Consider the following 25,747-nt stretch of genomic DNA (forward strand, 5'->3'; position numbering starts at 1 on the left):
TTATTTTGTTCTTTTCATTGGCTAGATTTTATTCTTAAATAGGGTTTATCATCTTACCTTTGATCTTGTGTTTTATTCAGTATGTTATTAAGTAGCACCAAAATGTTGCTCATTTCCTGTTTTGTCAATTTATATTTTCTCTCATACTGTTCTTTCTATCTGGATTTCTGCATATTTACATACTTTTTACCCCTGCCCCCCATTTTGTTTTGTCCCTACTTTCTCAAATAGTCATGGTCCCTCAGATTTGACATATTCTTTTTCTTACTCTTTTTACATATGCAGTTTATGCCATGTCATTTATTTCTCCAGCTTTAATTATCATGGATATCAGTGTTTCTCAAGCTAGTGTGTTTTTATAAATTAGTTAGGGAACTTCTTTAAAGTGGAAATTCGTGGTGACTACCCTTGGAGATTCTGATTTCTATTCTACAGTATTTCTCCCAAATCTAGGGTTAGTACTCTAGTTAAGTATAGTACATATCATTTATCCTACCTCTTCTTGTTATTGTTTGTTTACTTATCTGTCTTGCCTACAGGATTCTGCAGCTCTTTGAGTGCAGAAATCTGGCCAGTATCCTTTACCAATGTTTTCCTAACAACAAGCATAATATCTGGCTTTAGTGGGCACTCAATAAATACACTGCTCACAAAAATTAGGGGATATTTCAAAATGACTGAAGCGATAAAAAAAAGCATTTGATTTTTTTAATTTAAGCAAGAACATCAGAAAAGCAAATGACAAGTCAAAGAAAGTTGTTCAGTTATGTAAATGAGATGCAGAACCAACTTTTATTTCATTGGTGAAAATGAACTATACAAAATGCTGAAAGAACTGGCGTATCTTCACGTCCCCTGATCTCCTATTGGTTGAATTTATGAACAATTGTGCTTTTTCTTGGCCACATATTTTGCTAAGCATGGAAGAAATTCATCAAGAATCAGGTAGTTGAGAACTATATGAATATTTTGATTTGTTTTGGAAAACCATAATAATTTTATGTTCTTACTATAGACAAGCTTTTGGAAAATAACTCAATGACTTTGACTTCTACCAATTAATATTTTAGCATATATTCTTTCAGACTCTTGACTCAGCATATCACTGGCAAGAAATGTGTCATATAATGCATACTCTTGTGACTTATTGGGTTTTTTTTTTAACTTAATTGAATAAAATAGTAAGCAGATGCTTTTATTTTGTCTCCTGAAACTAAATTCTTTTTTATTAGTATATATGCAGTGATTAAAGCCTCTTAGTTTCTGACCATGTCTGATTAAAGAATTCATCAAGGGTCCCTAACCAGGCAATGGCGCAGTGAATAGAGCATTGGACTGGGACGCAAAAGACCCAGGTTCGAAACCTGAGATCACCAGCTTGAGCCCAAGATCGCTGGCTTGAGCAAGTGGTCACTTGATCTGCTCTAACACCCCCACCCTCACCCTGTCAAGGCACATATGAGAAAGCAATCAATGAACAACTAAGGAGCTGCAATGAAGAATTGATGCTTCTCATCTCTCTCCCTTCCTGTCTGTCCCTCTCTCTGTCACAAAAATAATAATTTATCAAGGAAAACAGTTGTCTGTAGCTACTTTCTTGTCTCTTGTCAGTGCTTAGTAATGAAACCTGGCAAAATACTTATTTTCCCCAAAAAGATTTTTTTCTTTAGCTTATCTCTGCTCACATATCGACTCTTACTTTATTAATGCTATATTGCCTATATAAATTGCTTTGTATTTTTCATCCGTTTATTTTGATATCCTAATTAGATTATGAGCATCCTAAGGAGAATACTACATGATTATTTCAGTCTACTAACAAAAATGTATTGACTAGCACTGGTACGTATTATGAAGTATCTAAGGCACTTAACATTCTTTTTTTTTTTTTTTTTTCTATATTTTTCTGAAGCCGGAAACGGAGAGAGACAGTCAGACAGACTCCTGCATGCGCCCGACCAGGATCCACCCGGCACGCCCACCAGGGGGCAACGCTCTGCCCACCAGGGGGCGATGCTCTGCCCCTCCTGGGCGTCGCTCTGTTGCGACCAGAGCCACTCTAGTGCCTGGGGCAGAGACCGAGGAGCCATCCTCAGCGCCCGGGCCATCTTTGCTCCAGTGGAGCCTCGGCTGGCTGCGGGAGGGGAAGAGAGAGACAGAGAGGAAAGAGAGGGGGAGGGGTGGAGAAGCAGATGGGCGCTTCTCCTGTGTGCCCTGGCCGGGAATCGAACCCGGGACTTCTGCATGCCAGGCCGACGCTCTACAACTGAGCCAACCGGCCAGGGCCTAAGGCACTTAACATTCTTTTTTTTTTTTTTTTTTTTTTTTGCATTTTTCTGAAGCTGGAAACAGGGAGAGACAGTCAGACAGACTCCCGCATGCGCCCTACCGGGATCCACCCGGCACGCCCACCAGGGGCAACGCTCTGCCCACCAGGGGGCGATGCTCTGCCCATCCTGGGCGTCGCCATGTTGCGACCAGAGCCACTCTAGCGCCTGGGGCAGAGGCCACAGAGCCATCCCCAGCGCCCGGGCCATCTTTGCTCCAATGGAGCCTTGGCTGCGGGAGGGGAAGAGAGAGACAGAGAGGAATGCGCGGCGGAGGGGTGGAGAAGCAAATGGGCGCTTCTCCTATGTGCCCTGGCTGGGAATCGAACCCGGGTCCTCCGCACGCTAGGCCGACGCTCTACCGTTGAGCCAACCGGCCAGGGTACATTCTTAAGGGACTGTAATCTAGTTGGCAGAAAAAATTAGAATGCTTGAAACAATAATAAAGGCATCATATTTTACACAGTACTTAGTAGTACAGTTTTATGTACTCATGTGCATAGTGGGTCATAAATGCCTACTTTTTAATGAGAAATTGGCATTTTATTTAATTCATTCCACATATATTTATTATATGCCTGCTGTATTTCAGGCATTTTGCAGAGGAGAAACAGAATATACCGGTATATGTATACTCTCTAGGGCTGATCCCTGTATCCATCAAAATGGCTAACTGAATCCATTATATATAATAGGCAACCAGTAAGAATTATTTGTAAGAGAATGATTTTGCAGTTGATTTTTTAAAATGTCCTCAAGAATTCTAAACTCTAGAGGAAATGCTGTTCCCTTACTAAGTCCTCATATTATAGTATTGGCCTTTAGAGATCTAGATTCAGCTTAGTCCTCTATTTACGGATACTCATCACTAAAGGAAATACCAATGCTATGTGGTAAAAGTAGATTAAGGCAAACTTTAATCTTTGAATATGTTTTTCAGTTTTTGGCATTCTCATTCAGGTACTTAGTATTTATTGGGTAATGTATGAATGTTTAAGCAATCTCTAGGTTACTTTTACTCAAGACACTTTCATTCTTTTTTTAAATCTCAAAAAAAATTTTCTGATTGTCTTATAGTCTGTTTGCCATATCTAATTCATTAATCCACAAATATATATTATCTTTTATATTTTCTCTAGGACACTGTTTATGCATAAGTCTGAACTTTTCTTAACCCAAATGAAGAATTTTTCCATGGTCCAGCCATTGTATATAATCTATTTAGAATTTATTGTTTCATAATTTTATCATTTGAATATGATTTATTATGAAGACAGGTTTTTATTTTTACATCTAAATTTCCAACTTGTATATGTGATAAGAGTAGAAAGGCGAAAACATTTCAATTAACCTTAAATGCAATGCTAATTGTTAGCTGTTTTTATAACTGAGTATGATAGATGACGTCCTGAGATTATCCGTACTCTTTTATTTGCCAGTCTTAATTCAAGACCAAGGTTTGTTTTTATTATTTAGTGTGAGAATACTGCTTGCAGTTTTTCATTGTTTTGTGTGTGTGTGTGTGTGTGTAAACCATACCCATAATTTCTCTTGATATATCCAAATCCAGTTTTCTTTAAAATAGACCAAAAACTTGCTGGGATATCTTTAGTTAACTTTCTCTTTAAGTGTACTCACTGACTTCTGTGTTGCCCTGAACGCTTAGGGCATGGGCAGTTTTCTAGTATAGCTACAAATTCCTGCTCCTACCAGTTGAACAGAACTGACTTTTCCTTATTAAGGAGTCTTAAGAGTTGTAATTTTAAAGATTTTCTAAGATAAGAATTTAATCATCCTCTTAAAAAGCATTGGTGGATGGGACTTCTACCAAAGGTAGTCATACTAAAAGGAATATTTGACAACTCTGCACTATATATCTTTGTAATTTATAGAAGGATGAAAAAGGAAGTTTTGGATAAGAATATAAAAAGAAATTTAAATGCATGATATAATACATGGCTCATGTATTAATATAAACATAGTAGCATTAGTGTTTGACAGGTAGTACTCATTAAGTGCTGTATGTATTAATTCATTTCTCATAGTGAACTTTTGAGATAGGTACTGTTATTCTCCTTTTCCAGAACTAACGGTAGCACACAGAATTTTAGGTCATTTACCCAACAACACCCAGCTAATAAGTGGCAGAACTGGATTAATCCTAGACAGTAATAGCTCTAGTCTGTACTTTTAACAAAACGCCTTTCATGAAAAGGAATATAATGATACTAGAATATATTTTAGACGCCACTAAATTTGTTACTGTGATTTTACTCAGTTAAATTCCATAGTTGATAAACACATTTGTTTCTATATTTTTTAGGAATGATTTTTTTTTTTAAGATGAGAGAAGGGGAGATAGTTGAGGCAGACTCCCAGATGCACCTGGACCGGGATCCACCTGGCAACTCCACCTGAGGCCCGTGCTTGAGTACTGAGCTATTTTTAGCACCAGAGACTGACCCACTGACCTATGGAGCTATCTTCAGTGCCTGGGGTCACCCTCAAACCAATCTAGCCACTGACTGCTGGTGGTGAAGAGGTAGAGAAAGGGGAGAAAGAAAGGGGGAGAAACAGATGGTCTCTTCTCCTGTGTGCCCTGACTGGGAATCAAACCCTGGACATCCGTGTGACAGGCTGACACTCTATCCACTGAGCCACCAGCCAGGTCAAGGAACAAAATTAATGATTTTCTTAAGATACACATACCACACCTAAAATCTGTCTTTAAGCTACGGACTCTCTACTTTGAGCCAACATTATTCAATATTTTGTTATTAGGCTTCTCAACTTTTTCCTTAAAATATGTAGGGAATCAAGTTTGTCCTTTAGCTAAATTCCTGAGAAAAATAATAGGCCCCTTTTAAAATAAAAACTGATGTTTTATATACTTGAACTAGTTTATTGAATTAGTTTACAGCTCAAGTTGACAAAGCTGCCTCTACCTCGATTTAAATGACAAAAATGTCTTCACACAGCCATTCATTATTGGTAATTGCTCTGGATATGTATTCAAGAAAAACTTAAGATAAACCATGTCAGATAAGATTTTGGAAGTTTATTTGAGTTCTGTTTCTTTCCATATTTAGTCAAATATTTAAAGTTAGCAAATCATGTGTCTCTTAATGTGCTAGTTTTTGATTCTTTTAGCAATAATATTTTTATGGACATGCTTTGCCAGTTCCTTGTGTATAAATCTTCAAGAGAATACTTAGAACAATTTACACCACAAACTTGAGATGCATATATAATGTATATTTTGTGACATTGTTTTTAGCACTTAATTCATATTAAAACATTTCAAAAACTTGTAACAAAATGAACATGTATGTTTAACAGTACTAGATATTTTTGTTGGTTTTTCTTACATTATACTGAAAAACATAAGTGTTTTTCAAATATCTAGGTCAGTCACCTTCTTAAAATGGGGACACTTTAAAACTTAACAATTCCTTCTAAAAAATTTTTATCTTCAATGTGAAATAAATACTCAGATAAGGCAAATGCGACTATTTTGGATCCTCCCTTCCTTTACCCTCATAGTGTGCAACTTTGCATCTTCGTGTACCAGGAAGTGTTGGTCACTTGTTCATATATTAAGCTCAGATGCAGTGCCTCCTTAGTTTTTTTTCCCCCCTAAACTTCCAAAGTAAGCAGTTCAGAGTTCTATAATTGTATTTGTAACATTCCTTTTGATATAATCATCTACTTATATGTCTATATGTCTTCTTACCAGATGGTGGACTTGAGAACTTTCTATCTCTTTAACTAAATGAATAAAATACCACAAATGCCTCATCTTCCAAGTAAAATTACTGATCATGATTTAATCTTATCCCTTTTCTTAATGTTGTCATAATCACTTCTGTATATTTTCTCCCAAGTGATTTCAGGTCCACTTGTTTATTAATTATTACCTCAGTGCAGCTCATTCCCAAATTGGTATTTTCATTTTACATTTATTTTCAGAATCTGCATATCCAACTGACCCCTAGATATGCATGGTTAGATAGGTATGCAGATACCTATAAACCCAAAGCTAAAATCATCTTACTTTTTCCAACCTGCTCCTCGAATCTGTGGTATTTATTTCCATGAATTGACTTCTCTCTGTCCTTCAGTTTTCATATTCAGTCTTTACTTAATCTTGCACATTGTCTCCGAAGCTTTTCTTAATATAGATCCATTCTGAGTAGCTGATATTGCTCAGTTCAGACTTTTCCCTCTTCATATTCCTTCCAGTAATTTTTCTGAAATGACCTTATCATGTCATCCCCGCTGCTTAAAAACTCTGAGTAGCTAGCTATATGGCCAGTAGTCACGGCCATCACAGCTGCCATCACAGCCAGGCACGTGCAGGTTCCCATTAGAGATTCAGACAGATGGTAAGGAAACAGCGGACCAAAAACTGGTTGGCCATTCCTTTATTCTAGCCTCGCACCCAGCTGGCGAGTAAACACAAACACACAGAGGGCTCCAAACCCCACTCATTCAGTGCTTACAAAGCTACTGACACATCCCGGTTTTCCTAGAATCAAAGACCCCACCAGCTCAGTCTTCTCTGGTTCCCATCTCCTTCTTTCTGTACAAACTGGCTTCTCCTTCAGCACCCCTCCATCTTGGCTGCTTCCTTCTTTCACTCTGCAAAAATAGCCTCCTCCTTCTTCCTCCTTCTCTTCTTCTCCTCCTCCTCCTCCTCCTCTTCTTCTTAAAACTTTTTGACATGACAACCTCTCCTCCAGCATACATTAGCATAACAAAGCCCCTTCCCAAGCTGGAAGGTAATTAGCCATTTTACCTAGGCAGCATCGTTCATGTGGGCAGCACCATTTTTAACAAAGTGAGCATAAAAATCACATTTCAGAAACTTATTTGCCCAACAATAGCTTTTCAGACATCATCATCTTTAAATTCTAAAATATTTTCTCCTATTTCGCCCTACTGCTGAACTAAGCCACTATCATTGATAGGAATATAGCATTTGCCCTTGATGTATAAGAGTGAAAAGCAGATTTAAAACAACCTATAATGTCAAGTCTAGTCATCTTTACACTATATTCAGATTTTTTGCCTGTAATATATTCAGACCTTTTACCATTTAGTCCTATATTGTTTTGCAATCTATAGATACTTTATACCACTGGATGACTTGCTGCTTGTTTATTTCTTGAATTTTAAAAATCATAGTGCATTTGCTCATTGAAGTTTTTTGCAGTTAACTTTCTAAGTGAACAACTTCTACGTGATCTTTAGAATCTTGCTCAAATACATACTTTTTAGTGAGACCTGTATGGATGATCATAGTTATAAGAATATTTGGTTATGTACCCAATGATATTTTAGAACTTTCTAGCCTATGCTATTATGCCCTTATATAATCATTGTTATTTATAGACTAGTCTCTTATATTATAATGTGATCTTTTCCATTCCCTATGTTCCTAGGGCATTGGCATTTACAGTTTTTAAAATATGTAATTTGAAGAGTAGCTAAAGAAACTAGGGATATTTAGTCTAAAAATACATGGGAATTGTTAGGGGGAGAAAGTCTTTATAATATTTAAGGTTATCAGTTGAAAGAGGAATTCCACTTGATATATGAAGCTTCAGGAGGCAGGAGATAGAAATTAAAGGAAGCTATTTTAACATATTGAGGAAAATTTTCTTCATTTAAAGAAGTAAATAAAAAGTATTCAGTCTCACACCAATGATAATGATTATTAACATTTAGTATACTTTAATCATTTTGTGTACAAACTTTTAATAAAATTGCATTCATTAGGCAACTTGTTTCACATCCTCTTTAAGAAACTTAATATATTGAGACATTTTCCCATATTCCTTTATAAAGAATCATTTTTTTTTCTAGGTGAGGGGAGGTGAGATAGTGAGGCAGACTCCTCCATGCACCCCAACTGGGACCCACCCAGCAAACCCATCTGGGGCTGATGCTCAAGTACCAAGCTATTTTTAGTGCCTGAGGCTGGTGCGCACCAACAGAGTTCTCCTCAGTACCCACGGCCATACTCAAACCAATCAAGCCACTGGTTGTGGGAGGGGAAGAGGGAGAGAAGGAGAAGCAGATGGTTGCTTCTCCTGTGTACCCTGACTGGGAATTAAACCCGGGTTGTCCATACGCTGGGCCAACGCTCTATCCACTGAGCCAACAACCAGAGCCAAGAGTCATTTTTTGTTTGCTTGGCATTCTACATATACACACACATATGTAAATTTTTTGAATTTTTATTTATTGATTTTAGCAAGAGAGGAGGGGAGAATGAGAGAGCTGCTCCTATGTGTGCCTTGAGACCAGGGATCAAACCAGCAACCTCTGTGCTTTGGGAGGATGCTCTAACCAACTGAGCCATCTGGCCAGGGTGACATTCTCCACTTTTAAAAACCAATAATCATATTTGTATTAGATACATTTACTAAATAGTGTTTTATATTTTTATACTGATGATAAAAATCAGAATACTGCTTTGAAGCCTATAGGAATTAAAAGAGGTTGAGAAAAAAGAATACAATTTAATGTCTTTTTTCAAGAATAATTAATAATTAGCTTATAAATAGGTCTGTTATTTTAAGCCACTGTGAGTCGTTAGCTATCTTTAATAGCATAAACTACTTTCTAATACAATAGAATTTTTATTCTTTTGTTATTACATAGCTATAGTTCTCAAATCTCTCCTACCGTTTCTTTAACCACTGTTGTTTGAAAAAAGTTCTTTTTCCAAGCACTATATACTTAAAGGTTGCTTATAACTTATTTCAAGAGGAAGAATCATGGATACATAGAATGTTAAATTTGTTAGGGACTTTTAATTTTTTTTCTCCACTCGAAAGAAAGATACCAAACGCCAAAACAAATTACTTGTCCAGAGCCACAAAATTTGTGGCAGAACCAGAACTAAAGCCTAGAGCCAGAAGCTGTGATTCCCAGTCAGTGCCTTTTGACTTGACATATAAGATACTTTGTCCCTACTGCTTTTCTTCACATCAGTGTTACCGTTTTGATTGCTTCTGTGATAGGGAAAGGAAAATTGGTTTCATTTATACAACAAACACTTAAGTGCCTAAAATGTATGGTATCCTGTTACAGAGACTACAATAGGTGAGAAGTACATTGATGAATAGGAGCATTTGTGGAAAGCAGTGATAAGTTTGGAAAGAGCTTATTTTTTGGAATCTGAACATGTGCGTTGGAATCTCAAGCTCTATCATTTCTCACCTGTGTGGCTTTTTCATTATAGTCTCTTTGAATCTTCATTTTCTTGTTTATTCATTCATTTATTGAGCCCCTACTACATTCTGAGAACTGTATGTGGTGCTAAGGATGCAGCAAAATTCTTGTTCTTACGAGGGTTTTTGTGAGGATAATGCATATAAGTAAATAAAATAAAGAACAATCACGCTACTTGACACAAAGTAAGCATTGGTAAAAGTCCCCTTATATACTATAGGCTGAGGGTCTCAAACTTTTTCACCTAAGGACCCCTTTAAACTCTTAAAAATTATTGAAAAGGGCTTTTGTTTCTGTGAATTTACAATGCTAGAACTTAAAACTGAGAATTTTAAGTATTTATTCATTTCAAAATAGCAATATTTACCTATATTAACAATTTTTAATTAAAATAACTATTTTGCTCTTTTTAGAAGTTTAGGTTTTATTGGCAGCAAATACTGTTGATTCTTTTTCTTGAAATGCCAGAAATTCAAGTTAGACAAACTGTGGTTTGTCATTTAAGTACAAGCGATATTGCATGGGAAGGCGGCGGTTTCAGCTTGCAGTTCAGCCGTACAAGTATCAATACTTTTCATCAGGGCAGTTGTAATACTCATAAGTACTTTATGCTTACTTCTGTCAAGTTCAACAGAATATTAAAAAAGTATGTATTTAAGAGTGAAAATTTACTGAAACTTATGATTTTTACTGCTGTGTAATAATTTGTGCTACCTACCATACAAGCAGTTTGACCACTCGTGTTTTTGCGCCCTCAAATGCAAATGTCAACACAGTGAAAAGGGAAAATATCATCTTAGTATTATTTTGAAAGTAGTTTTGTCCATGTCAGCTCTCTGAAAGGATCTCTCCCCCCTCAGCAGACCACATTTTGGGAACCATTGCTATAGAGCAGGGGTTGGGAACCTTTTTGGCTGAGAGAGCCATGAACGCCACATATTTTAAAATGTAATTCCGTGAGAGCCATACAACATTAGGCATTATCCAATAAAAATTTGGTGTTGTCCCAGAGGTGATTGACTTCAGCCACCCACAAACCATGAACATAAGTGGTAGGAAATGAATGGATTGTAATACATGAGAATGTTTTATATTTTAACTTTTTTTTTTTAATTTTTGCACTTTTTTTTTATTTTTTATTTTTTATTTATTCATTTTTAGAGAGGACAGAGAGAGGGAGAGAGACAGAGAGGAAGAGAGAGGAGAGAGAGAGAGAGAGAAGGGGGGAGGAGCTGGAAGCATCAACTCCCATATGTGCCTTGACCAGGCAAGCCCAGGGTTTCAAACCGGTGACCTCAGTATTTCCAGGTCGACGCTTTATCCACTGCGCCACCACAGGTCAGGCTACGTTATTTTTTTTTTTATTAAAGATTTGTCTGCAAGCCAGATGCAGCCATCAAAAGAGCCACATCTGGCTCGCGAGCCATAGATTCCCGACCCCTGCTATAGAGAATGTTTTTAGTGCTTAATTATAACGTTTTGATTGTTTTCATGTTAATGAAGTGTACTTGTTTTCCTCATGAGGTTGGCATAGTAGTCACATACACTACCATTGTACATGTATCTAAGCAAGAACTCTTAACCTTTTGATGGCAGTTGCAAACAAGATAGCAGACTTATTTACAGAGAATATGTTGTAACAGCTGCAAAGTAGGAATTTTATTCCATTGGTATATTATTGGGAGTGTTGATTCAAATCATTTGTAATCTTTTGTGTTTTTAGGCTTGCATCGATGATAATGTTGATATGGTGAAGTTTCTGGTAGAAAATGGAGCAAATATTAATCAACCTGATAATGAAGGCTGGATACCACTACATGCAGCTGCTTCCTGTGGATATCTCGATATTGCAGAGTAAGCCAGTTCTCTGTTTACTTTTATCCAAATACAATTATAGAGACCTGAGATTTTACAGAAATTGTTGTTAAAGGTAAATGAGTGATATTTTATGTTTCTGTAACTCACCAAAAATAATTATTCCTAGGAAAGAGAATAAGTGGTTCTTGGACATCCAAATATTGAGTCTGTTGATATGAGATCATCTTCCTGGCTCCCTACTCTCTTTGGCTTTTAGTACTATGTATTAATATGTAATTGTATATATGCTCCACCCCATCTCCTTTTTTTTTTTTTTTGAGTATATGTAGAGGATTGTCAAATGATTCAACATTTAGTTTATCCCAATGTAATTATGATTCAAGGTTAATATTTAGTCTATCCCTATGTAATTATGAATTGTTAGGGGAAAGTAGTGTTTGTTTTCAATTTGATTACTTTGCTATCGGGGAATATAATGCTTAGTTCTCCATTTAGTCAATTTATGCTGGCTTAGTTTTTATTGTTTTCTCAAAATACTGTTTTTGTAAAATTCAGTAAGAAGTAATTGTTGTATTATCTATCTTTAAAGAGTGGGTATTTTCCAAGAAAATTCAGTTCTTTAAGCTTTTAACAGGAAGTATGTATATCTTGAAAAAATATTTTTTCTTTGTTAATTTTTTCTTACTATGTATCAATACTATGAACGCTTTTGTTGTATATCTGTTCGCATCAAAGCTTTTTAACTAATAAATATTGAATATGAGAGTTCTACTCTGTGTATTTCTCTCAGTAAGCCTTCATAGTTTTATTTCTTTGTATGTTTCCCTCCTACTCACTCCCCCACACTCCATGTATATTGGAGATATAATATTTCAATTTAAAGGTGGAGATACAATATTTCAACTTAAAGGGGCACAGTGTCTGGTGAAATGGAAAAGGCTCTGGCCTGGAAATCAAAAGATCTGCATTGAGTTTTATTACTGACTTTTTTTTTTTTTTAACAGGGACAGAGATAGTCAGAGAGAGGGATAGATAGGGACAAACAGACAGGAACGGAGAGAGATGAGAAGCATCAATCATCAGTTTTTTGTTGCAACACCTTAGTTGTTCATTGATTGCTTTCTCATATGTGGATTGACCATGGGCCTTCAGCAGACCGAGTAACCCTTGGCTGGAGCCAGCGACCTTGGGTCCAAGCTGGTGAGCTCTTTGTTCAAACCAAATGAGCCAGCGCTCAAGCTGGCAACCTTGGGGTCTCAAACCTGCACATCCCAGTCCGATGCTCTATCCACTGTGCCACTGCCTGATCAGGCTATTACTGACTCTTAACACTAATTGCACTGCATCTTTTTTTTTTTTTTTTAAGATTTTATTTATTGTATTGGGGGGGGGGGGCAGAAAACCAACTCATAATAGTTCCTTTTCGTGTGTGCCTTGACCAGGCAAGTCCAGGGTTTCAAATTGGCAACTTTAGCGTTCCAGGTCAATGCTTTTTCCACTGTGCCACCACAGGTGAGGCTGTACTACGTTTTTTAGTAGTTTGTTTCCTCTTTCTGCACCTTGATTTCTTTATGTGTAAAATGGGGTCTTTTTGCCATTGCAAAGCAATAGTGGTTGTTCATAATCGTAATTATGGTTCAGAAGTTTCTTACTCCCCTCTGTTCTTCTCATGCTCATCAGAGGACTTGAACTTCTTCATTATAGAAAAGAATAGCTAATGTGCATTTATGTTTAGCTGTCTTTAAATATTTGGTACTTAGCCCTAGCAGATTGGCTCAGTGGTGGAGCATCAGCCCACCATGTGGAGGTCCTGGGTTTGATTCCTGGCCAGGGCACACAGGAGAGGTGCCCATCTGCTTCTCCAGCCTTCCCCCTCTCCTTTTTCTCTCTCTCTTCCCCTCCTTGCAGCCAAGGCTCCATTGGAGCAAAGTTGGCCCAGGCCCTGAGGATGGCTCGATGGCCTCCACCTCAGGCGCTAGAATGGCTCTGATTGCAACAGATCCACGCCTCAGATGGGCAGAGCATCACCCCCTAGTGGGCATGCTGGTTGGATCCCAGTTGCGCAAATGCGTTAGTCTGTCTCTCTCTCTCCCAGCTTCTCACTTCAGTAAAATACAATATATATATACATTTGGTACATAGGTTCTGGAATCTACTGATGTGGATTATGAAGGCTTCCTCAACTACTCTCAAGCAGTCTGACCTTGTTTGACTTTTATAACCTTCAGTTTCTTCTGCTATAGAATAAGAATAATATTATATTTCCTAGGTTTGAGGATTAACTGAGGTAACTCATTTAGTGTAATTGGCATATAGGAAATACTCTGTATATTAACTTTTAACCATTTTCGCATTTATCTCTTCTGAAAAGTGAAAACCCAATTTCTTTCTTTAGATATTTAATCCTTATGTTTTCTTCTTTTTATTTATGCTTCTAAGTTTGAAAAGACAATAACAATTGTCCTGAATTTTTTTTCTGTGGAATAATTTCTGGAGACTTGATTGATAACCCATTGTGTCACTTGGATAACTTAGCTTCAAATAAGTGTTATCAAGTTTAAAAAGCCCTAAAGAATAAGAGCTCTTGTTATATAGGTATAGGATAAATATACTTTAAAGCAGGAGTAGTCAACCTTTTTATACCTACCGCCCACTTTTGTATCTCTGTTAGTAGTAAAATTTTCTAACCACCCGCTGATTCCACAGTAATGGTGATTTATAAAATAGGGAAGTAACTTTACTTTATAAAATTTATAAAGCAGAGTTACAGCAAGTTAAAGCATATAATAATTACTTACCAAGTACTTTATGTCAGATTTTCGCTAAGTTTGGCAGAATTAATTTTTATAAAACAACTTATTATAGTTAAATCTATCTTTTTTTTTTTTTTTTCACTTTTCTGAAGCTGGAAACGGGGAGAGACAGTCAGACAGACTCCCGCATGCGCCCGACCGGGATCCACCCGGCACGCCCACCATGGGGCGACGCTCTGCCCATCAGGGGGCGATGCTCTGCCCATCCTGGGCGTCGCCATATTGCGACCAGAGCCACTCTAGCGCCTGGGGCAGAGGCCACAGAGCCATCCCCAGCGCCCGGGCCATCCTTGCTCCAATGGAGCCTTGGCTCCGGGAGGGGAAGAGAGAGACAGAGAGGAAAGTGCGGCGGAGGGGTGGAGAAGCAAATGGACGCCTCTCCTGTGTGCCCTGGCCGGGAATCGAACCCGGGTCCTCCGCACGCTAGGCCGACGCTCTACCGCTGAGCCAACCGGCCAGGGCCTATCTTTTTATTTATACTTTGGTTGCTCCACTACTGCCCACCATGAAAGCTGGAATGCCCACTAGTGGGCGGTAGAGACCAGGTTGACTATCACTGCATTAAAGGAAGGGCATTAGGTTTATTAAACTTCTCACTGATGTCATCAAGAGCCTGGGGTCTTTTAGTGTTTTTCTTCTGACTTTTCCAAATATAGACCTTATTTTTACCCCCGTTCCCTCCTGGTCACAAAATGATTGTCACAACTCCTAAATTGTGTGTTTCCATATGCACATCCCAAGAGCAAAATACAAATTGGGTAGTAAGTGGGAAATATCTTCTCCATATTCTATGCATGTCAAGAAGACCTCAGGCATACTCCGTTTTTGACATGCCAGTAAACAAGTTATGTGGGGGTGAGCAGTCTGCTCAAATATTAATGTTTTCAAAAGACTGACTGCAGCTTTCGCTTTTTGGAAGGTGGGACATGGAATATGTGCTTCACAGGACTTGTGCAAACGAGAGGCATGTGTTTTTACCAAGGTTGACTGGAATTTCGCTGATCTAACTCCCTTCCATTGAAGCAGTTAGAGTTTATGGCTGTGGTATAACTGAAGTATTTAAATACATAGTTTCTTTGAATCAAATTAAAATAAAAAAATGATGACTTTGTCTTTTTTGCTCTTTCTGCCGTCTGAATTTTTAAATAATGACAGTGGTTTATAAAAATTAATTTTGCTAATACATATTGAGTTATTTATTAAGGTGATAATACCTTCCAGCTTTTCCAAATGCATGTTTATTTCTATCTGCATTATCTCCTTAAACAATTAATTTCACTAATGAGTATGAGGTGTTAATGAAACTCTAGTTTTCTTGGGCTTAGAAAAATATAGCATAGTGGCTTAAGAAGTGATAAGGTGCCCTGGCCGGTTGGCTCAGCGGTAGAGCGTCGGCCTAGCGTGCGGAGGACCCGGGTTCGATTCCCGGCCAGGGCACACAGGAGAAGCACCCATTTGCTTCTCCACCCCTCCGCCGCGCATTCCTCTCTGTCTCTCTCTTCCCCTCCCGCAGCCAAGGCTCCATTGGAGCAAAAATGGCCCGGGCGCTGGGGATGGCTCTGTGGCCTCTGCCTCAGGCGCTAGAGTGGCTCTGGTCGCAACATGGCGACACCCAGGATGGGCAGAGCATCGCCCCCTGGTGGGCAGAGCATCGCCCCATGGTGGGCGTGCCGGGTGGATCCCGGTCGGGCACATGCGGGAGTCTGTCTGACTGTCTCTCCCTGTTTCCAGCTTCTGAAAAATGCAAAAAAAAAAAAAAAAAAAAAAAAGAAGAAGTGATAAGGTAAAGATATCCCCCAAATCAGAGCATTTGTAGGGTAAAAGGCTCTGTTAATAATAATGTAGAGGCAACAGTTATAAAGTAGAAATACGATAATTGAGTCACTATGTTAAGTGAAGTATTTGGTGTTAAATTTGTTGCAAATCCTGCTTCTGCATTCACTAATTCTGTGCCATTGGCCAAGTTACTTAGCCTCTATGATTAATATTATTTATGAAATAATATGATTATTAGGAACAATGTGGCATCTTCCTAGTTCTTATTTCTCATACTGCTTTCCATATTTTTTCCTGTGTCAATACTGGGCTACTTTCAGTTCCTGCCATTACATGATGATTCACATCAGAGTGTTTTTGTGTGTAGTGGTTCATTTGCCTCATTTCGTTATTTGATCAGTTCTTACCATACTCTCTAGATGCAGTTTGTGTAAGGGTCACTTCCTCCAAAACCCTTTCTGATGTTCCTGGCTTACTCATCATCATCATCTCTCTCTTACCAGTTGTTTATATGCTTCTTTACCAACTGTATTATGCACAGAATAGTGCTAACTCATCCCTATTGAAATGAAAGTTGAAACAGTGAAATTGATATAGTTTACTGTGAGAACTTGAGGCTTATTAGCGTACAGTGAGTTCTAAATGTTTTACTTTTATGGGAGAGAGGAGAGCAGAGAATATGAGGTTACAGTTTAGTTTTTAGAAATTTAACAATTTCATATTTGGTCTGTAGCCTAGCAAAAGCCAAGAGAATAGATAAATGATAGTTCTTCATATTCTGGCTCCATTATCTCACCTTTCACCAAGATAATTACCCTCAACCTCTATGCTTTGAATAAGGTAGAAGTTGTAGGGAACTAAAAATAGAGGTTGTTTAATAATGCCTCTTCTCCAGAGTGGCCTAAAGAAAGTATAAATGAGGTGAGTTTAGGAATATCATGTTAATTTTCAGCATATGATTATTTTACTAAACACTGGTGGGTCAGGTATTGAAATGTGTGCATTAATATCATTCTCTTCCTTTGGTGTGCCAAATTGACAGTGTTACTGTTGGAATTGTGTCCCAACAAAATTTATATATTGAAAACTTAATCCCCAGAGGTGACTGTAGAAATAAAGCTTTTGAAGAGATAATTATTTTTGAATAAGACCTCTAGGGTGGGTCCTAATCCAGTCTGACTAGTATCCTTTTTAAGAAGATATATATACACAAAAAGAGACTCCAGGGGTGTGCACACAGATGGCAGCCATCTGCAAGCCAAAGAGAAACCAAACTAGCTAACACCTTATTGGACTTCCATCCTCTAGAAGTATGAGAAAATTAATTTCTATTGTTTAAGCATTTAATCTATGGTATTTTGTTTTGGTGACACTAGCAAACTAATATAGGCAGTATAAAATTCTCACTGTCATATCAAGGTATTCTTCCCTAATAATTGTAGTGTAGCCTGACCAGGCGGTGGCGTAGTGGATAGAGCATCTGACTGGGACGCCAAAGGACCCAGGTTCGAGACCCCGAGGTTGCCAGCTTGAGCGCCGGCTCATCTGGTTTGAGCAAAAAAGCTCACCAGCTTTGACCCGAGGTCGCTGGCTCGAGCAAGGGGTTACTCTGTCTGCTGAAGGCCCGCGGTCAAGGCACATATGAGAAAGCAATCAATGAACAACTAAGGTGTTTCAATGCACAATGAGAAACTAATGATTGATGCTTCTCATCTCTCTGTTCTTGTCTGTCTGTCCCTGTCTATCCCTCTCTCTGTCTCTGTAAAAATATAATAATAATAATAATAATAATAATAATAATTGTAGTGTTAATGTCATTGGGTTATAGTTTAGAAGTAAAATTGAATAGTATGACTTTTTTTTTTTTTCCATTTTTCCGAAGCTGGAAACGGGGAGGCAATCAGACAGACTCCCGCATGCGCCCGACCGGGATCCACCTGGCATGCCCACCAGGGGGCGATGTTCTGCCCCTCTGGGGCGTCGTTCTGTTGCATCCAGAGCCATTCTAGCACCTGAGGCAGAGGCCACAGAGCCATCCCCAGCACCCGGGGCCATCTTTGCTCCAATGGAGCTTCGGCTGTGGCTTCGGGAGGGGAAGAGAGAGACAGAGAGGAAGGAGAGGGGGAGGGGTGGAGAAGCAGATGGGTGCTTCTCCTGTGTGCCCTGGCCAGGAATCGAACCTGGGACTCCTGCACGCCAGGCCAATGCTCTACCGCTGAGCCAACCGGCCAGGGCCAAATAGTATGACTTTTGAACATACTAGGAAAGGCAAGTGAATGTGGAGCTGAAGAAAACATGTATTGAATTTATTGTTCGAATCTGTAACAATTAGTTTATAGCTCTCCAACCATAAATGATAACTAAATTATATATGCAAATCATTATGTATAAAGCATTGAAAACCAAGTCCTCTGAGAAAATAATCAGGTGAAAACATAAGACCTATCAATGGCAGCATTTTAATTGTTATTTTTTTATTTATTAGCTAGAATATTTTTTAAAAAGAAACTTCCTCATATCTACTATTTGGTTACTCCCTAGTACAAGTATTATAGGAAACACAGGGCATATTATTTATTCTTTTCTTCTCTCTGTGTGTGTGTATCCATATATATATATATATATATATATATATATATATATATCCCCCAAAGATAATGAGTTGGTTCTCTAGATACCTTCAAAATAGACTGATTGGTCTTTTGCGATCTAAGTAACTTTAGAAGTTCCTGCATTAAAACATACTTGTGTTTCACTCCACTGCAGTTATATTATCCTTATTGATTAGTAAATTGTATCAACTTTGGTCATTAAGAGTATCTTCATATTAGCTTCTGAGTCCTGGGGACATAACCAAATAAAGTGAACTTTTAAAGCTTCCTTGTATTTTAGCCTGACCTGTGGTGGTGCAGTGGATAAAGCGTTGACCTGGAATGCTGAGGTTGCTGGTTTGAAACCCTGGACTTGCCTGGTCAAGGCATGTATAGGAGTTGATGTTTCCTGCTCCTCCCCCTTCTTTCTCTCTCTCTCCCCCCCCCTCTGAAAAATGAATAAATGAAATCTAAAAAACATGTTTTTAATAAAAATAATAAAAGCTTCCTTGTATTTTAGTATTACAAGATATTCCAGGCATCTTTTACATTTCCTGCCCTGGGTCTAGACTTGCCCTTTTTCCAAGGAGCCCCTTCTTTGGAATGGGTACTAAAATTGTTTCCAATTTAAGTTCAGCATCAGGTGTTTTCCTTTAATCTCTTCTATCTTGTATCAATATTTCCTTTCTCCCTCATTTCATTGCCAGGAAGTATAAGATTGAAGTAACACATAATTAGTTTGTTTCATGATATATTACAACACATACATTATACTACTTAACAATACTACCAACAGCAACAATATGATTACTAAAAGTAGTTTGAAGGTTGGTTGGTTGGATGGTTGGGTGGGTGGGTAGGTGGGTGGGTGGCTGGGTTTTGTGGGAAGAATTTTCTTTTTGTCTTTAATGTATCACACTTGAAATATACCATGAAATTACTGTGTTGAAGTCATTTGAAATAGTTCTTTTTTGTTTGGTCATGCCACCAACTAAATGTATCATTAGGTTTGTTGTTTTATTTAGTTTTTTAGAGTTTGCTTTTTTAACATTGAATTTTGTTATAATTTATATAAAATACCTGGTTCTAATGGCTATCACTGTTCTACCACCCACTACCCTCCCACATCCTATAATTTTTAAATTTTATATTTTAGCTCTGTTTTTTTAAATGTGTTTTTTAAAATAAGTATTATTCTTTGTAGATAAATGGTAGAACATCGTACACATATTTCTGCACTTTGCTTTTTTCACTCAACAGTTTATTATGGAGAATACTATATAGTGGAATATAGACATATTTCTCATTGTCCTTTTTAGGGTTAGTATTGCGTTGAGTAGTAAAAGTCATTGTAGTTTATTCAGTCTGTCCTTCTTGGTTGACCAATGAATGAATGTTATTTGAATGACTACAGTTTTAACCTTGTAACTGGTTTTTCTTTGTTTGTACTTTTTTTATTGTTAATGATAGGAATTTTTATATTTTTGTGAAAAATATTTTGTATTTGAATAATAAAACTTAAATGACTTGTTTTATTAATGTTTTGGTCATTGATGTGTTTATTATTCTGATGTAATCTTTTGTATTTTAATTTCATCACTCCATTTCTTTTTTAAGTCTTCATTACAGATGCTTAAGGAACACTTTAATCTTGAGTTGCTTTAATGTTTGCTATAATATTTTACAATAGAGAAAATCAGCCCTGTATTAGGCTAACATTATGTAGTTTCATAATATATAGAATAAAATATTGATTAAATAATATATTTAATGTACTTTTGTTTGAAGTAGTTTTAAAGATACTACTGTTGATTTTGTATCATTATAAAATGATGATAAGATTATATTCAGTGATATTTTCATGGTTTCTTTTACAGCTTGGAAAAAGTTTCATTAGGTTTGTAACCTGATTATTAAAAATCTAAGGATATTACATTTTTTAAATACTTTTGGTGGCTTATTTATAGCTTGACTTTTTTTTTTTTTAACCTTTATTCCATAAACATCCAACAGTATCCTCAAGATTTTTCTTGGCTTTACCTTCAAAATATACCCAGTAACTATTTTTCATCACCTCTTTCATTTCTCCTTGATCCAGGATACTGTTGTTTTTCACTGGAATTACTACATTTGCAATAATTCTAAACATACATTCTCTTCTCCCCATGTGTTTGGCATATAGCAGCCAGAATTATCCTTTTAAAATATGGTAAGTGGCGTGGCATCACATTGTTACTCAGAGCTCTCCGATAGGTTCAGAATGCATTCAAGATAGAAGCCGGAGTTCTAGTGGCTGACAGAGCTATTGTTTGGTCTCTTTCACCTTTCTGACTTCATTTCCTTCACTCTTCTCCAGGCTTCTCCAGGCTTTCTCATTTAGTCACAGTGGTCTGGTCTCCTTGCTTAGCGTCTAAACTAACTAGACATCTTACTTCATAGTCTGAACCTGCTGATTCCTCTGTCTGTAATTAAATACTATAGTTATTTTTAGTAAAAGGATCAGAAGTTCTTATCAATTAAGAACTGTATAAACTTCACCACACTAATGAGAAACATTATAATACCCTGAGTTCAACTTTGAACAAATTATCAGCTTCTCTGAACCTCTTTTTCTTGTCTATAAAATGGAAATTTAATATTTGTCTCTACTTTTATAAGATAGTTTTGAAGATTGAATGAGATAATATGTGTAAGACAATTGGCACAATGTATGGTACATATTTAGTATTCAGTAAATGTTAGCTAAATTACTTCTTATTGATAATGCCATTTTTGTTTACTACTTTTAGTGCAAAAAGATAAGCCTCTTCGTCGGCCTGGCGTGCGGGGGACCCGGGTTCGATTCCCGGCCAGGGCACGTAGGAGAAGCGCCCATTTGCTTCTCCACCACCCCCCCCCCTCCTTCCTCTCTGTCTCTCTCTTCCCCTCCTGCAGCCAAGGCTCCATTGGAGCAAAGATGGCCCGGGCGCTGGGGATGGCTCCTTGGCCTCTGCCCCAGGCGCTAGAGTGGCTCTGGTCGTGACAGAGCGACCCCCCGGAGGGGCAGAGCATCGCCCCCTGGTGGGCAGAGCGTAGCCCCTGGTGGGCGTGCCGGGTGGATCCCGGTCGGGCGCATGCAGGAGTCTGTCTGACTGTCTCTCCCCGTTTCCAGCCTCAGAAAAATACAAAAAAAAAAAAAAAGATAAGCCTCTAGTTCTCCTGGATTATAATTTTCGGTTCAAACCTAACTAGATAAGAAGAGCAGAGGAGAAATGTAGTCATTTATCATAATTATTTTGATATGTGGATATTATGAGCCTCACGAGTGGGCTAATCTGTGAGTTTTGGTTTTATTTACATATTTTTGTCAAAAATGATTCTTGGTTAGTGTAAACCAGACCATGTGTTTTGATTAAAAGTCTCAGAAGGTAAAACTAAATCTAGGCTCCTGTGAAAATAGTAAGATTTTATTTGAGAGGTACTCTCATCTTGCCGTAATGACAATGAGGTATATTTGTCTAAAACTATAAAGATAATGCTCTCATCTGCATTCTTATTCCATTTTTTAAACGACTTTATGGGAATGTTCATTATATTTCCACTTCACAGTCAGACCTGGATCCTCATTCTCAAAATACAAATTCTGATATTCTTTCCATTGTAGCACAACTGTTTCCTACTGTCATGCATTTGGGAGATATAAAAGTGACTGCAACAGTCTAATCTTTGTGCTTACAGATACATGTGAGTCAATTAACTAGATAGAATGAATGGATCAAGTGATGAATAAGAACATTGAGGAAGAATTGATTGATTCTATTTAGGCCAACAAGAGAAAGATTCTAAAGAAACAATAAGTAGAGGCCTTGGCCAGGTTGTTCAGTGGTTAGAACATCATCACAGTGTGTTGAGGTTATGGGTTCGATCCCCGGTCAGGGCCTATAACGGGAAGCAATCAGTGAGTGCACAGCTAAGTGGAACAAGGAATTGATGCTTCTCTTTCTCTCTCTCTCTTTCTCCCCTCTTCCTCTCTTTCTCTCAAAACCAATGAAAAAAATAATAGTAAAAAAAATAAATAAAATGAGTAGAGTTTTTGCCTTTGGGAGTTGAGAGCTGTTTGAGGGAAGTCATGTTACTCCTGAGTGAGAAATAATATGTATAAAACTTTTAGCTGTCTTCTTACTGTATTTACTGACATTTGCCTTTTCGTTTAAAACATTCCCATAAAGTTACTGATTCCCATGAAGTTTTAAAAACTGAACATTGCAGCTAATAGGCTATTTCTTTCTGCTAAGCTCACTCACTTTCATTCCCACCAATAGAAATGCAAGACTACCAAAAGTTAGTTGTGTATGTTTTAGCCTGTTAACACATGTTGAACTTGCTAGTGATTATATAATTTTATTAGATAACCTCAAACTGAGGAAACATGTACAAAAAAGAAAACTGTTGCTATAACTGAATTGAACATTTGGACAGAGTCAATAAAAGCAAGGCCCTAAAATTATAGTTGCTTAAATTAAATTAGTTAGATGTGTGCTGTCAACTGAAAGACTAAAAGAAAAAATACCTAGATTGTTTTTCTGTTCACTTCAAGTTTTTCCTTCACTTTAAAAACACGTTAAAGTCTTAGAACATTATGGGTATGGTTTATGGCAAGGAAGGTAGCATGGATTTAAGTCATTGGAGACATTCTTCGATATCTTTTATATTGAAATAATTGTCTTCTTTACATTTAGTTATTTTATATATGTATTATGTTTTACAATTTCTTATTTTAATCAGCTTTTCTGGTTAACTAAATACTGGGCCTGCTTGTATTGGATAAAAAGATTTCTTTGTAGATATAGTTTTTCATGGAGAAAAGCATTAGTGGAGAGAGTAGAAGATAAGACTGGAAGTCTTTGTTTATTCTGCTTACTGTAATTTATTTTTTAACAATATTGTGTTTTTTGTTATAGAGTACTGTCTCACACTCAGTGGAGTTGTTACTTAATCTATAGTATCTTTCTAACATACGAATAATTTTATATTTTTAGATGAGTGATTGTTTTGGATGAGTGATGATAGACCTACATTATAATTCTTATTTTATAAATGAAGAAACTGAATCTTAGAGGGAAATCATACAGTACATGGCAGAAATAGGATTTGAACCTACACAGTCTGACTTTTCATGTCTGCACTTTTATCCACTATACTATCCTGCCTTTCTATCTTGCCTTTGTAGTTGGGAAAATGATTATATGATATTAAACTTATTAAAGGATCTAAAGAGCAAGATAGGGAAAGCAGAGGAGAGAGGGTAGTGGAATGTGGATTTATATTGGCCTAATCTGAGATCCCAATGGTAAAGATGCCATAGGAAACCAGAATATTTTGGATATGTTTATAATGCATATACTAGATTTTATCAAATCTAAGATGCTATTGTTGTAACACAGTACCAATATTTTATGTACTAATTTAAAAGGTTAAAAAAAAAACTATGATAGTGTTGTTCTTTTAACATTTAAATCACCTAAGGTTGGTTTGTTTGTTTCTACACATTATTATCCTTTGGGCAATTTAGTGTTACTGGTGTCACACTGTGTAGGAATGTTCTGTTGTTACCTTTGGGATTTTCTTCTAAGCCACTGATAGCGTTCTACAAGATATGATTTTGGTGCTTTCTTGACCTTACCAGAAGGTATAAAAAAAAATGTTTCTGACAACATCCAAGAGATCATTTTAAGTTTCAGACAAGCTCAAAAAATAAGAAATAACAATGCACATAAGTCAGTTGAAGTAAAAATAATATTAATAGCAGTGACCATCCAGGGTCATATGAAGACAGAGAGGACAACACATGTCTACAGCCTGGCTAGTATCCATTTTACAACATCATTTATTTTAAGATTTATTGATTATATAAGATTTCAGTGATATTAAAATGTAAGGGAAATGTACATCTTAGAGTTATACAATTTGTAGGATTTTTGTCTCTGGGAACTGGGAGCTACAGTAATAAAGTCTTAATTTATTTAAACACATGTTTCTAGTAGTTAGTGCATGATCAAAGAAATATAGAGGCACTGTTCTCGGGAAGAATTGAGAGAAATTGGAAATGCTAAAGACAGAATCTTCAGGATTTTCTGTATTTAAAGGTGGTTTTGCAAAGAGAAAAGAGGAATTAAAATACTTTCCCACATTTTGAATTTGTTTACAAATTACAACCCAGTTGCCTCAACAACTGGAAAATAGAGCCTAGTTTCACAAATAGATTCATTTCTCTCATAGGTATTTACCTGGTCTTTTCTGTTGGCATAATCAGTTATATCTGTAGCGTAATTGTAGAATTCTGATGTCAGAAATTAAGATTTGGCAAGGTGTCAGGACTACTAACAAATGTACTAATAACATGACTTATATACAAAAATAGTACTTCGACCTATGTGTTTCGGCAAATTGAAATTTTTAAAAAGTTAAATATTGGTAACGTTATAAACTTTGCAATTTCTTGACAATTAAAAATGGGAGAGAGAATTTCTGCCTCTGGGCAGTTAGAATGTTTGATTTTCCCCTATTATTTCTGCTAAGTACAACTAAAAACCCTAATATATATATAAACATAAGGAAACTAAAAGGTGGAGGGAAGAAGGCAGAGCATCTAGGCATCTCAAGAACTAGAGAATGATAGGGATGAGTTTTCTGGCTTTTCTTTTTGTCTCATGTGTCCTATACATGGAGTTGAAAAAGTTGGTAACCCAAAGCACCAAAAGATGCAGACCAAAAAAAACAACAACAGAAGCTTGATCTCTTTAGCCAGATATGTAGAGAGGGGCACACTTGCAAGGCAGAAAACTTAAAAGTAATAATAATATAACCACTCTACTCCAACAATATACTTGGGGAAAAAAATCTTAGTTACACACATCAGCAAAAACCAGCTGGGGAGTGTAGACTTCCACACTTACCAGACTGTAACAAGGCACCCCAACACACACACTGTAGTGATGTCAGATTAGGCTAGATACAGAGCCAGATAAGACTTTTATCCCCATCTGATGATGATTAATTCTCCCCCCCTCCCCGCATGCGTAGTAGAGACCATGTGGGAAGCATGACTTCCACCCCCACCTGCAAATAATGAGGAGCTCCTGCTCTTTCCTGGCGGGGTGGTGGGCCTAATGGACGGTGTGTACTTTTACCACCAACATCA

At 37.2% G+C, this 25,747-nt stretch overlaps 1 protein-coding gene across 10 annotated transcripts in view; it reads left to right on the top strand.

Moving 5' to 3' along the window:
• The window catches only part of PPP1R12A (protein phosphatase 1 regulatory subunit 12A), a 157,808-nt gene that overhangs the window by 43,146 nt on the left and 88,915 nt on the right, over nucleotides 1–25,747 (top strand). For all 10 annotated transcript variants that reach the window (XM_066368491.1, XM_066368489.1, XM_066368495.1 and 7 more), the window contains exon 2: nucleotides 11,293–11,423. In XM_066368491.1, coding sequence (XP_066224588.1) covers nucleotides 11,293–11,423 — 131 coding nt within the window. The remainder of the gene's footprint in view (nucleotides 1–11,292; nucleotides 11,424–25,747) is intronic.

This window comes from Saccopteryx leptura, chromosome 2, assembly GCF_036850995.1.
Source record: "Saccopteryx leptura isolate mSacLep1 chromosome 2, mSacLep1_pri_phased_curated, whole genome shotgun sequence".
NCBI lineage: Eukaryota > Metazoa > Chordata > Mammalia > Chiroptera > Emballonuridae > Saccopteryx > Saccopteryx leptura.